Source organism: Geotrypetes seraphini, chromosome 2 (assembly GCF_902459505.1).
Source record: "Geotrypetes seraphini chromosome 2, aGeoSer1.1, whole genome shotgun sequence".
Taxonomy (NCBI): domain Eukaryota; kingdom Metazoa; phylum Chordata; class Amphibia; order Gymnophiona; family Dermophiidae; genus Geotrypetes; species Geotrypetes seraphini.
Window position 1 is genome coordinate 277,546,938 of NC_047085.1, and position 14,749 is coordinate 277,561,686.

The 14,749-nt window shown below is 43.5% G+C and overlaps 1 protein-coding gene and 1 non-coding gene across 5 annotated transcripts in view; one reads left to right on the top strand and one right to left on the bottom strand.

Annotated features, from left to right (window-relative positions):
- Positions 1-280: 280 nt before the first annotated feature.
- On the bottom strand, positions 281-353 carry TRNAP-GGG. The gene has a single exon. It is a non-coding gene; the product is annotated as a tRNA-Pro (tRNA).
- A 947-nt stretch (positions 354-1,300) lies between these two features.
- C2H5orf49 (chromosome 2 C5orf49 homolog) overlaps positions 1,301-14,749 on the top strand; it is a 79,844-nt gene continuing 66,395 nt past the window's right edge. For all 4 annotated transcript variants that reach the window (XR_004537986.1, XM_033929730.1, XM_033929729.1 and 1 more), the window contains exon 1: positions 1,301-1,470. Coding sequence is in view for 3 of the 4 variants with exons in the window: in XM_033929730.1 (XP_033785621.1) it covers positions 1,345-1,470 (126 nt within the window). In the remaining variant the exon portion in view is untranslated. The remainder of the gene's footprint in view (positions 1,471-14,749) is intronic.

The following is a 14,749-nucleotide window of genomic DNA, read 5'->3' on the forward strand; positions in this document are numbered from 1 at the left end:
ACTGCAAGCTTCTATGTCTCTCTTTTCCTCTGAACTCTGTAAGGCAGGGAAACTGCTTTGCTCTCTATTTAATTGTAATGATTATAAATATTGCTTTTCTGTAAGCCTATTTCTATAATATATTCTTTATGCAATCACCTCTGGCTATGCCTTCTTTATTCTACTTCCTGGTGAGTCATCTGTGAGGGAAATGAACCTGGGACCAGCGTTTGTCAGTACGCCTTTCACTTAACCCCTACCACCATACATTGGGGGGGCCACTAACAAACTGACATTTTGGGGGCTTGTCTGGGAATTGAACCCAGGACCTCTTGCACCCCAAGCAAGAATCATACCACTAGACCAAGACAACCATCACATCACCCTAGGAAAAAGGGTGTGAGTCATTTTCTCAAATATGCTGTGTTGGTATCTCTTAAATGTATTTTGTTACACTGGTTGGATACCTCAGGGTCTAACCTATTCTTATGGAAATCACAAAAGATACAGGTTCTGGCTTGGGATTGCAGGAAAGTTACAGATTTTTCCTCTAGTAAGGAGGTGCACTTTCAATCAGTTTGGGAACCATTTTGGCTCAATATGACTTCTGTTGCACGTAGTCGAATATTGAATGGCTGACATGCTATGATTTTGTTTCTGTATCCTTGCCAAATTTTATGGCCTATCTTGGGACCTTGGGGGGGAGGCAGTGGGTGTTGTTCTGGGGGAGGGGAGGGATTCTGTACTTATCCAAATGAGTGTACCGGAAGATATATATATATTTATTTATTTATTTATTTTTTGTGACTTGCATTCTGTATTGGTTTTCTGCTAAATAAAAATTGTTTGACTATAAACTTATCCTCCTACTTCCACAGACTTATAAAGTTTTTAGATTGTGCACTGCCTTGCCCTGTGTGTCAGATAAGACAGTACAGAAAATGCTCAACAAAAAAATGTAAATTTAAACATACAAAGAAAAATTCCTTTCACTTAAAAATCCCCTCTCGACTCTCTCTCTCTCACACACACACATGCAAACACTCATTCTCAGACTTCTTGCTTTATTATTGTATGACATTTTCATATATTATTTTCTCAGCAGTCTTCATTTGGTAAAGCCTTTTCTAAAAATCAGTCCTACTCCTTTTGCCCTTTAACATCACTGAACATGTTGCCACTGCCTCCAAGCCATCTAAACAGGACACTGCTCTCGACAGCAAAGAATAAAACCAGCTTGCAGTCCTAACCTCCGGTTATAATATCCTAGCAACAGCAGGACACCTTAGGCTAGTGCCCACAACAGGAAACAAAGAAGGGACTCTACAGCGAGGGAAACAGAATCAGCCTTAGTCTGAACTGAGAATGTCTCTGGATGAAGAGATAGAAACTGAACTCAAGCACTTGAAGAAGCACAAGGAGCTGCCTGTCTCTGCCCAGTCTGCCTTTACATGCATTCCATCCAGGAGAGCCAAATCCAAGGAGTATAAGGTACACGGGGGGGGAGGGGGAGGGAAGAGGTCACAAAAATCAGTAGAAAGTAAACAGCTCAAAAGAATATGTTTTTGTGTTTGGGAAAATGAGAAAATAAATATATTATACACCACTTGTAACCTAAATGGTATTTCTCCCTATCTGTCCCAGCGGGATCACAATCTGACTGATGTACCTGGGGCAATGCTTGTTAGTGTTAGTGACATGCCCAGGGTCACAAGGAGCACTGCTGGGCTTGAACATGCAACCTCAGGGTGCTGAGGCTACAGCCCTAACCACCAGCCCACTCCTAGTGGGAGTAAAAAAAATTGTGAATAAAAAAGACTCAGTCAAAACTGCAAAAAAAACCCTTGATATAGAAGGCAATTCTATCTATTTATATAGCGAGTGTTACCAGATTTCCTCTTCTAAAAAAGAGGACACTTGGCCCTGCCCTGTTCTGCCCCAGCCCCATTTTGCCCTCAGCCCCGCCCCCACACGAACCTCATGATTCCTTCCTCAAGCTCTGAGCCATGTCTAGAGGACCTTCTCACATGCGTGAATGTTGATATGATGACATCATGCTCATGCACGTATGCATGTGATGTCATCATGATGACATCCACACATGCGCAGAGACTGTCCAGATGCAGCCCTGAGCTCGGGGCCTTCCAATACCTGGACAAACTGCCAACAAATATCTTCCTATTTGGGGCCATGACACCAATAACGCTTCATGCCATTCGTTCCTACCAGAACACCTAGCCTTGGTCACATGTGCAAAATACAGGACCATAAACTAAAAGTCCTAATATACACAAACGAAATCCTAAGATGCCAAGCTCTGCATGCAGTACACCACCAGAGAACTAGAAAGAAATACATTTTTTCCTAAACAATGTAAAATATAGACAACAGATGTAAATTCTGAAAACTGACACATTTCAATCACTAAATTGAAAATAAAATCACTTTTCCTACCTTTGTTGTCTGGTGATTTTATTTTTCTACTCATCTTTTCCCAGTCTCTGGTTTCATTTCCTTCTGTCTGTGCTCTTAACTGTTTCCATGGCCTTCTTATCCAATTGCTTGTTTTTCTCCTCATTTTCTGCCCTGTATCCATCTTTTCAACTAAAGTCAACCTGTACTGTGACTCAAAAAGAGGAGATCAATGAAGTGTACTAAATATATATAAATTAAGACTTATTCCTATGCAGTCATAAGGACTATATCATAATTTTTAAATTTCTTTTTATGTTATCTTCTTCTTTCTTATTACTGTATTTTTAAAATTGTTAAATAGCAAAAATCAGATGGCAAAAAATCACAAGTCTAAAGAAGTCTTCACTTAGCTTTAAACATGATCATGGGTAAACAAGCAGATAGACAAGGGTGACCTGATCGACATTGTATATCTGGATTTTCAGAAGGCGTTCGACAAGGTCCCGCATGAATGACTACTTCAAAAAATTGCGAGCCATGGAATCGAGGGTGAAATACGTGGATAAAAAACTGGCTGGCAGATAGAAAACAGAGAGTGGGGGTAAATGGACAATACTCGGGCTGGAAAAGCATCATGAGTGGAGTGCCACAGGTTTCAGTGCTTGGACCCGTGCTCTTCAACATATTTATGACGACCTGGAAATTGGTACGATGAGCGAGGTGATTAAATTTGCAGACGATACAAAGGTATTCAGGGTACTGAAGACACAGAAGGATTACGAAAGACCTGCAATGTAACATAAACACGCTCAAGAAATAGGTCACGACATGGCAAATTAGGTTTAACATGGATAAGTGTAAGGTGATGCATGTCGGTAACAAAAATTTTATACACGGATACAGGATGTCCGGTGCAGTACTCGGAGAGATCCCTGAGGAAAGAGACTTGGGAGAACTGATAGACAAGTCAATGAAGCTGTCCGCGCAATGTGTGGCGGCAGCAAAAAGGGCAAACAGAATTCTAGGAATGATTAAGAAGAGGATCACGAACAAATCGGAGAAGGTTATTGTGCCGCTGTACCGGGCCATTTTGAGCCCTCACCTGGAATAATGCATCCATCACTGGTCGTCGTACATGAAGAAGGACACAGTACTACGCGAAAGGGTCTAGAGAAGAGCAACTAAAATGGTAAAGGGGCTAGAGGAGTTGCCGTACAGTGAGAGATTAGAGAAACTGGGCCTCTTCTCCCTTGAAAAGAGGAGACTGAGAGGGGACATGATCAAAACATTCAAGATAATGAAGGGAATAGACTTAGTAGATAAAGACAGGTTGTTCACCCTCTCCAAGGTAGAGAGAATGAGAGGCCACTCTCTAAAGTTAAAAGGGGACAGATTCCATACAAACGTAAGGAAGTTCTTTTTCACACAGAGAGTGGTAGAAATCTGGAACACTCTTCCGGAGGCTCTTATAGGGGAAAACACCATCCAGCGATTCAAGACAAAGTTAGACAAATTCCTGCTGAACCAGAATGTACGCAAGTAAGGCTAGACTCAGGGCATTGGTCTTTGACCTAAGGGCTGCCACGGGAGCGGACTGCTGGGCACGATGGACCACTGGTCTGACCCAGCAGCTGCAATCCTTATGTTCTTATGTTTCCCTGGTCTGACATCTCTTCTTTCACCCATCCCCTTCCCCATGCAGTGGTCTGCCATCTATCTCATAGTAACATAGTAAATGACGGCAGATAAAGATCTGAATGGTTCATCTAGTCTGCCCAACCATACATGCTCCATAAATTAATTTAATTTACATGGTCCTTTTTCTTAGATATTTCTAGCCCAGAAACCCAGAGCCCTGCCCGGTAGTGTGCTTAGGTTCTATCTACTGGAGTCTCCATCAAAGCTCACTCCAGCCCATTTTAACCATCCCAACCATTGAAACTGTCCTCAACTGAAAGTCCATATACGGGACACAGGCCATGCAAGCCTGTCCAATACTGGCCTTAGTTTCTTCAATGTATACCCATTATTTTCTGATTAGAGATCCTCTGTGTTCATCCCACGCTTGTTTGAACTCTGTCACCATTTTCTTTACCACCACCTCCCTCGGGAGCACATTCCATGCATCAACCACCCTCTCCGTTAAGAAGAATTTCCTAACATTACTCTTGAGTCTACCACCCCTCAACCTCAGATTATGCCCTCTGGTTTTACCATTTTCCTTTCTCTGGAATAGATTTTGTTCTGCGTTAATACCTTTCAAGTATTTGAATGTCTGAATCATATTTTCTCTGTCCCTCCTTTCCTCTAGGGTATACATATTCAGGGCTTCCAGTCTCTTCTCAAATGTCTTTTAGCGCAAACCTTCTACCATTTTCGTTGCCTTCTGGACCGCTTCAAATCTTTTTATGTCTTTTGCCAGATACTGTCTCCAAAATTGAACACAATACTCCAAGTGGGGCCTCACCATTGCTCTGTACAGGGGTATCTACACCTTCTCCCATGGTCTGGTATCTCTATCTGCCCCCTTCATTCTTTCCCTTTCCTCCCCATTCCCTCATCAACCCCACCTCCACCCCCATTCTGTGCTTTTTTCACCCAGCGCTGATGTAACCCTTCGGCCCTCATCAGTGTCGGTAAACTAAACATGCTGCTTTTGGTGACCCAGAAGCCTTTTCTCTGCAGAGAGAAAGCTTCCGGGTCGTCAAAGGCAGCGTGTTTAGCTCACTGATGCTGACGGTGGCCAAAGAGTTACAAAAGCGCTGGGTGAGCAAGCATAGGATCCCGCAGGGAGGGCAGGAAGGAGTGATGTAGGAGGATTCCAGATAGGTGCGCAGCGTGGGGGGGACTGGAGAGGCAACAGGAACATAAGAATTGCCACTACTCCAGATAGGTGCGCGTGGGGGGTGAGCAAGGTGGATAAAGTGATCACAGATACATTGACCTAGAAAGTGGCCAAGAGTTATATGAGATACTGTGTGCAGCCTAAGTGCAGGAGAGGGGTGTGATCTGGCTATGTGTAGAAACAGTAGATGAAGAAAAGAAACCTAAACAGCAAGTTTAGACACAAGTTAGCAAAAACAGCCTTGAGACTGGAACATTTTGTACCAGCCAAAGAGGAGGTAGACTTGCAGGGATGAACAGCTGTAAATCATGAATAGGGGGTTTCCATAAGAAGCATATTTGTGCAACTGCCACCTTTGTAGTCTTAATGTAGTCATGGTGTGTAGAGTTACAAATGTAAGTAATAGACTGATTTTTAGTGCAGTGTGTAGAATTTAGAGTACTGTGTGCAGAATCTTTACAGTAGTGTGAACAATATAGAAAAACTGTGTGCAAAAGGTTTAGTACCATGCAGAAAAACTGAAGTAATGTGTGCAAAACAGAAGTAATGTGTACAGGACATACCTAATATGGTTAAAGGAAGTTAGAGAAAGAGAACTAAAGCTGAGTGCAAAACAGAGAGGATAAAAACAGCCTGAGTGAGCGTGTAAAGTTAGAGAGAAACATGCTATGCCTTGTATTGCTAGCTACAGGTGTTGAACTTCTTCCCTGTTATTTGCCTGTTGAATTACTAACTTCTTTTACTATCTATAGCTGATTGCATTGCTTGGATAAAATAAACCGCTTGAATTCATGAACTGTAACAGGGCGTTGTGTGGTCATTGCCTATTCTGTGAAGGGCTCCGTGCAGCTGGCTCTTCGGGGAGGGGGGGTGCGGGAGGAGGACTCCGGATAGGTTGAGCTGCTATACGATTACTAGATGTCCGGTTTCCCTGGACAAAAGTTGTTAAATTGAAAATCCACCTGGACTTCCGACATGTCTGGGGAAATCCAGATATCTTACTATATATGGCAATTTCTATATAATGGCTCCAAAGTGCAACAATGCCTAACTGCAAGGAGGGCATACACATGGGCAGAACATGGGAATGTCTCCTGGTTAGGCTCATAATTTATAGAATACTATATTTGACCATCAGATTAAACCCCCATTAGTTGTGTGGGTTGTAGAAAGCCCTCTATTTGTTTTCTTTCTTTTTTTTTATTTATTTATGCAATTTTATAAAAATTCCAAGCATAAACATCTTGTACAGAAAAGTATGATCAAGACATCTCTGTTAAAATTAGTTTTCAATTCTGAAAAATAATTCACTCAAATTATAATAGGAAAAGAAAAGAACAGCTTCCCTTGATCACACACAAGTCCTCTAAATTAAACTAGATCCAAGATTTAAAGAGTATCTTAATTAAATGCAAACAAATATAAAGAGGCACTTTAACTACTACTAATAACGAGAACTAATTTCCAATAGGAGCTGTTGTTACTTCATTCTCAAGGCGTTTCATTGAGATAAATCTTATCAAATGAGAAGGATCTACAAATACATATTTCAATGAACCATATCTAATGACACATTTACATGGGTATCTTAAAAAGAAAAGACCCCCAATTTGAGTCACTCCAGGCTTCAAATTTAGGAATTCTCTTCTTCTTTTTTGAGTCTCTCTTGAGACATCTGGAAAAATTTGAATATGGAGACCCAGGAAATCCTTGGATCTATTCTTGAAGTAAAGATTCAGGATCCAGTCCTTGTCTGGAGCCAAAGCCACAGTCAGCAGAAAAGTGGCTGGCGTAGCCACTTCTCTGTCCGATTGTTCCAATATAGCGGAAATATCCAATGGATGTTCCTGAGGTTCTTCAGCTTTTTCTTTTTGAAGAGTTTGTGCTTTAACAGGAAGATAATAAGCCCTTGTAAGGGGAGGTAGAGAATTTTCAGGTATCTTGAGAATCTCTATGAAATATCGCTTTATCATATCTCGAGGGGAAACTGATAAAATCTTAGGAAAATTTACAATCCACAGGTTATTAGCCTGAGTATTGTTCTCCAAAACTTCTAATTTCCTCCTCATGATTATATTATCTTTAACCAGTTGGTCTTGATTTTGTTTAACAGTTATTAATTCTTTATTGGTTTCCTGCTTTAATAAAAATACATCTTGTTTTAAGGAATTAATTTCTTCTTTCTGAGCTTTTATTTCTGTATCCAAGTTTTTTATTTGAGGATTTAAAGTGTTCCCCAAATTAACTACCAAGTCCCAAAGAGCTTCTAATGTGACTTGTGGGGGTTTTACCACTGAAAATGATTGTACTTGTGTAGTTAGAATCTGTTCTTGGATCTGATTTACCTCCGTGAAGCCTTGTCCTCCTCCAGCACTTGGTGTCCCGATTACAGGCAGAGATGTCCCATTCAGCGAGCCCTCCTGCATGCTTGCCTCTCGAGAGGAGTGAACTTCCTGACCGGATACACTCAACTCTCGCGGTGAGCTGGCTGCCTGTGGTTGTGGCTGGTGGGGTGGCGTCCGTTCGTCAGGGCTCAAAGAGATGTCGGGCCCTAGGGAACTCGTCACTGCGATACTCTCCAGCGGCGTTCCCAGCGGTGATGTCCCTGGCGATCCTTGTTCCCGTTGCAGTCGCCGTAAAAGTTCATCAATTGTAGCCGACGGGGGTACTAAGCGTCGGGAGGCAGCACCAGCACTTTTCCCCCTCCTTTTCGGCATTTCTGTGCAAGGTAAGAGCAAAGTTACCAGTGTCTGAGCAGCAGTTAGTGAGTTGCGGCCATCTTGGATCCCTCTATTTGTTTTCATGCTCCACCTCCTATCACTCTGGGATGAGTTCCACCCCCTCAGTCTTACTATCTACAAGCGAGAAGTAGGGAGCCTATCTGTTCTGCTTGAGTTTAATCTTTATTGTTTTGGGGGTTTTTATTATCCGGTTGGAGGCTTTCAGTACTGGAAAGCATCCGTAAACCCGGAGCATCTCTGACTATGAGAAGATATAAACTCTCTGGGCTGAGGTCTGTAATCCACAGGCACACGCCTCGCATGATTCCTGTGTGACCAGTCTGCATCAGTAGTTCTTTGAGCTCAGGGTCTGTACCCTTGGGAGCAATCTTGCCCCAGGTCCATCTGTAGTGTGCTTGAGCACAGACTAAATGGGTCCCATGGTGGTTTATCCAGAACCGGGGCCAACTGCGTTTCTCCCCCCATGATGTCACACGGTTCCAGATGGGATCTGAGGTCCAGTCCCATGTTAGGGACTGAACAGCAGTCTGAAGAAGCACGCCATTTGTTGGACTCCAGGCTTATCTGAAGCAGAAATATTCTCTCACTTCTGATCTGAGGTTTCCCTGTGTAGCTCCAGTACAGCAGCATGACACAGTGGGCAAAATCAGGGGGGGGGGAGTCCTTAAAAGTTATTTTTGAAGGTTTCTGAGGTTAGGGATCAGGTCCCCCACCTCCCAAAACCCCTTCCCTGCATATTTTATGTTGCCATTTTATCTTCACGGGCCATTTTAGACGCCAGAATCACTATTGCAGTGGCCATATTGCATTTCCTGATTTTATTTTAAAAGCCTCCATCTACCTCAATACCCCTTATTTTCAACAGAAAACAGTACAGATGGACTCCTCAAGTGGAGATACTGTATTTTTCGCTCCATAAGACGTACCGGACCATAAGACACACCCTAGATTTAGAGTAGGAAAACCAGAAAAAAACATTCTGAACCAAATTGTGTATTAATATATACCAGGCTCTGCACCCTGTCTCCCCTTCCCTGCCAGGCTGTTCATTTCATTTTTCATATACACACAATACACACAGCAGATATAAATTATCAAAACTGACACATTTTGATCACTAAATTAAAAATAAAATAATTTTCCTACTTTTGTTGTCTGGTGATTTCATGAATCTCCTTCCTTCCTTTCTTTCTTCCTTCTTTTCTTCATTCAGGCCCAAGAATTGTCCCTTTCTATTCCCTCCCTCTCATGTCCCAAGTTCGTGCCCCCTACAACTCACTGCCTTCCAGCCTTTGTTCTTTGACCTACCTCCCTCCCATGTCCCGAGTTACACCCCCTCAAAGCCTTCTAGCCTTTGTTCTTCATTCTACCTCCCTCCCATGTCCCAAGTCCGTGCCTCCTTTCCCTCACTGCCTTCCAGCCTTTGTCCTTCATCCTCCCTCTGCACTGAAAACTGCCTTCCTCCCCCCCCAACGCGCTGAAACCTGCCTACCCTCCGCCAATTCCTCCTCCTCTGGCCCCAGTCCGCTGTCACTGTGCCGGAAACTGCCTTCCTGCATGCTGAAACCTGCCTACCCTCCGCCAATTCCTCCTCCTCTGGCCCTGGTCCACTGCCGCTGTGCCGCAACTGAAAGAAAGGAATGGAAGGGCCAGCGTGCAGTGATTGCATGTCGCAGACCCACAAGCCTTCACCCGACATCAGAACTGACATCAGTTCTGACGGGAGAAGGCTTGTGGGCCGGCGATGTGCAATCGCTGCATGCTGGCCCTTCCCTTATCTTCTTTGAGTTGCGGCACAGTGGCAGCCAGCAGGAAGCAGGGAGCAAGAGCAGTGGTGGCGTGGAGCAGCGGCGGGCAGCAGTCAGCCCACGTACCCCCAATGAGTGGGTTATTTTAAAAAGGTACACCGGGATGGGTAGGGGGTGTTTAAAAAAAAGTTACCTTCGCTTCATAAGACGCTTAGAAATTTCCACCCAATTTTGGGTGGAAAAAAAGTGCATCTTATGAAGCAAAAAATACAGTACTTTCAATTCATGTCAGATTTACTGCAGATGCCTATCTAAAGGGGGTCATTGTTCCATGTGCCACTCAGCGCGTGGGAGGGGGGAACTTCGGGCTTCACCTTATGCTTCTGATGGCTTAAGTGCTCAGTTGGAGCATTTTCTGGGCCAGAAATTCCAGCAGGAACCGGAGAAAGCAGATGTGGTGTACCTGGTAAAGGGCAGCCTTGTGCTGGTAGATAAATACCAGAAGACAGCATGGGAGATCCTGCCATGACCCTCTGGGAAACCTGGCAGTGGTTCACTCCTGAATTCATACACATGATATATGAAGCCTTTTTAGGTTTCAAAAGCTGATCTAACCCTGCGGGGGCCTCAGCACTGGTAGCTCCAGGATTTTTTGCGAAAGGCACAGGCTCCACCCCAAGGAGCCATTCAGATTTCACAGGGACCTAAACTGGTGGACTCAGAGGTTGAATGTTCAGAGTCCATGCCTTTCATTTTGGGTCCTCAGCTGTGGGAGATTCATCATCTCAGCTGAGAGGGTCTGACCATGATCAGGTGGCAGCCCTGGATCTCAGAGAGGATCTGAGTGTGCAAAGATTATTCAAACCCTCTGGCCTGCAAGGTTTAATTGTGGAGGTGCTCGAGAAAGTAAAGTTTGAGCTGCTCATGAACAGAACCAAAGAACAGAATGCCTGTTTTTCCTCACATTCAGACATTACTAAGCCAGATTTTGTAATGTGTTGTTTTGAGGCATGGCTAAATCCAAAGTACATGCTTTACAAGTGGCGCAGGATACAGCTGCTAGGATGATCACTAGAACATCCCGCTTTCAACTTATCTCCCCATTGTTAAAACAGTTACAATGGTTGCCTGTTATGTTTCGTATTGAGTATAAAATCTTGACAATTATACATCAGGTCATGTATGGAAAGGCATCTTGGAATCTAGTGCAATTGTTATTTACCATCTCACTCTCTGCGTTCGGAATTAACAATGAAGTTAACACTTGAGCATATACATAAGATACATCATAAGAAAATATGAATGTCAGCATTTCTGTGGCCGGTCCATAGTTGGTACATTAAGGCAATGTCAAAATTTGCAGTCTTTAAGAAATCTTTGAAAACTCATGATTGTTAAAGCGTTCCTATAGGTTTGTCAGACTTTTCCCCATTTCTTCCTATCATTTATGTTTGAATATTTGTAAAGTACTGTATGTTTGTGATTTAATGACATAGTAAAAAATTAGATTTATGTATTTAAATGCTGTAATTTGTTCCCTCTAAGCTGCGCTGGCATGCGCTGGCGCACAAAATATTACAACGCAGCGCACAAGTTCCTCGTCACAGCGCACACAGTGTAGAGCACAGTTCTTCAACCGCCGGTCCGCAGAAAATTCCTGCCGGTCCGCGCAGGGCCGGCAAGATGGACGTTGTTAAATTTCCTGCCCTGGTGGTTTTCGCGGAAATCTTCTGTTCCTCCCAGCCTCGGGCGATCAAGACAGGCTGCCGACGTCGGGCATTCCCTCTGAGTCTCGCCTATGCGGAAACAGGAAGTTGAAACAAAATAGGCGGGACTCAGAGAGGAAAGATCCCGACGTCTGCAGCCTGTCTTGATCGCTGCCCCTGCCGAGTCGCCGAAGAGGGCTGCGGGGAAGCTGCAAGTAGAAGGGAGATGGTCAGCGTGCGCGGTGGGGGGCAGCGTGTGGATTGGGGCCATCAGCAGCGTCTGTGCTGAAAGCCTGCCCACGTGCAGAATGCGGCGGATAGGGGCCTCCGGCTCGTCTTGGGCGGCAGGGCCTGCAGTGCAAAGCTGTTTTTGCCGGCTTGGGGGGGGGGGGGGGTGTCACGAATGTGCAGGGAGCCTTCAACAGTGGCTGTCTCCTCTCCTAGCAGCTCTATACTTACCAGGGCAGTGATTCACTTTGGCAACTTCCCCTTTCCTCAGAGGCGGCAACGGACCCAAGGCTGCCTAAGGAAATCACTTCTGCAGGCAAGTACTGAGAGCTGCTGGAAGGACAGGAAGCCACTGTTGGAGGCTGGAAAGCTGATGGATAAAGGGAGAGCTGCTACTGCACCTGGAGGGAGGTAGAAAGAGAGATGCTGCTGGGAGGGGAAGAGGGAAAGGGATGGGAAGAGAGCTACTGTTGGATAGGGGGGAGGAGGGAAGGGAGAAGGAAGAAAGGAAGGAAACAGCTGGCAGGGAGATTAGAGGAGGGAAAGAGGAGAGACAGGAATGAGAAAGTAGAGAGAGATTGATGCTGGAAAGGGGGTCAGCAGAGAAATGAGAGAGGGATAAAGATGCTAGATCTGGTGTAGGAGAGATAAAAATGAAGAAAGCAGTGAAGCTGGAATGAATGATGTAAAAAGGAGAGAGGAAGCACAGGCTGGATGGAAAGGGGAGAGGGGCATAGAAAGAAGTCAGATACATATGGAAGGGGGAGAGGCCAGACAGTGGATGGAACGGGCAGACGCTGGAAGGAAGAGTGGAAAGAAGATGAAAGCAGAGACCACAAAAGGTAGAAAAAAATCATTTTATTTCTATTTTGTCATTACAATATGTCAGATTTGAAATATATATCCTGCTAGAGACATAACTGGGGACTGCAAAGCCTAATACTATTCCTGTCATGTGTTGACTGCAGTATTCTGTTAGCATGATATTTCTGTGTAGCATTCTGTAATAATTTGGCTTGTTCAGTTTTCTTGATAGTAGAGGGGATATATGTGAAGGGGAGGGGAGACAGGGGTTTTGTTGGTCCTTGCTCTGAATATTTATATTTATAAAATGACAATTGTACAGAATATTGTTTCTTTTTATACTTTAATAAAATACGTTCAATATAAAATCATAACTGAGGCTTGTGCAGATGGGATCAGATGGTTTGTGGGGACCGAGCTTGCGGAGACTGGGTGAAAATGTGTTTTTATTTCGGTCTTAGTAGTTTGCCGGTCCACAAAATAATTATTTTATTTATGCCGGTCCACAGGTGTAAAAAGGTTGAAGAACACTGGACTAGAGTATGTCCCCATGAACCTACAAATCTTAAATTCAGTTCCATAACTGGCCTGGAACTTAAGCTGGCCTGATGCCTTGACAACATATTTATTTGGCTCATAACTTGCTGGCGCCCGATATTTTTAGCTCACAGTGAAAAAAGTTTGCTCACAACACCCGCCCGCTTAGAGGGAACACTGGTTATAAGTGGAATACAAATTTTTAAAATAATAAATTACTAAGATGTTAACAGATCATTGGAATGTTCCTGAGGGGCCCTTAGGGATAGCTAAGTCCATGGCTAATCTCTACCAAATTTCAGCAGTCATTTGCTACACCTAAAGTGTATTTGCTGATGACACAGGTTAAGAAGCACACTTCACTCCCTAGTGAAGGGGGTATATTCCTCAAGGATGCACAGGACCACAAAATAGATTTTGTCCTCAAAAGACAATTCAAGGCTGCTCACTGGGTCTGAAAGTGGCAGTGGTGGTGTATTATATTGCCCAGGCCTATCACTCTCAGCTAAACCGGGCTCCAGAATCAGATGGCAACGCTAATCCCCAGTTTCTCTTGGAGAGCCTTAATTATGTTGCGGATGCTCTTTTCAGTGTCTTGAGCAAGGTTTTAGCTTATAATAATAATAATAATAATAATTTTATTTCTTATATACCGCTATACCGTGAAGTTCAAAGCGGTTTACAATAAAGATACATTTTGTCAGTACATGGGATACAAGGTGGAAAGAGAGTATAAGTTAGTCTCAAATCTTGAATTGGGATGGTGGCGAGGCCGTAGAGAGGATGAGGTGGGTTGGGAATTTAGAATTTGTTAAACAATCGAGTTTTCAGGGATTTTCTAAAGTCAGCATATGTAGTGGCCTTAAGTATGGGTTTTCCAAGTCATGTGTTCAGCCTAGCTGCCTGGAATGATAACATTCTATCTAGAAACTTTTTGTATTGGCAAGATTTCAGGAGGGGTAATTAAATAGGTTTGTTCTGCAAGTGCTCTTTTTGGAACCATTGAGAGAGAACTGGGAGACTAGTTAAGCTGGAAGAATCCCAAAGAGAGCTTTGTAACAAATACAAGCAAACTTGAAGAGGACTCTGGATTCTACAGTTAACCAGTGGAGTTTCTGATAGTAAGGGGTAATGTGTTCCCATTTTTTTAAACCGTAGATTAGTCGGATCGCGGTGTTCTGAATTAATCTCAGTTTGTTGAGGTTCTTTTTATAAGCTCCTAGGTATATGATATTACAGTAATCTAGAATGCTAAAGATGGATGATTGTACTAGTAAACAGAAGGACTTTTTGTCGAAGAATTTTTTAATAGTGCGAAGTTTCCATAGAACCGATATACTTTTTTTAAACAATAGGTTTGTGTGATTTTCCAGGGTTAGGTGCTTGTCAAGGGTTACCCCCAGTATCTTTATGGTTTGGTCAATTTTGTATTCTCGACTCTGTAAGTGAATTGTATTTTCTTTTATCTTTTCGTTGGGGGATGCCAGGAAGAATTTGGTTTTTTCTGTGTTGAGTTTCAGTTTGAAGGCCATCATCCAGCGCTCTATCTGATTTAGGATGTTGGTTAGGGAATTGATATATTGTGACGCTAGGGAGATTAGAAGAATCACTACAGTAATGTCGTCTGCGTAAATGTAGAAGATGAGCCCTAGCCTTTGTAGCAGATTTCCTAATGAACTGAGGTAGATATTAAAGAGGGTCGGGAATAGGGGGGAACCTGAGGTAACCCGCAGTTGTTATTCCAGC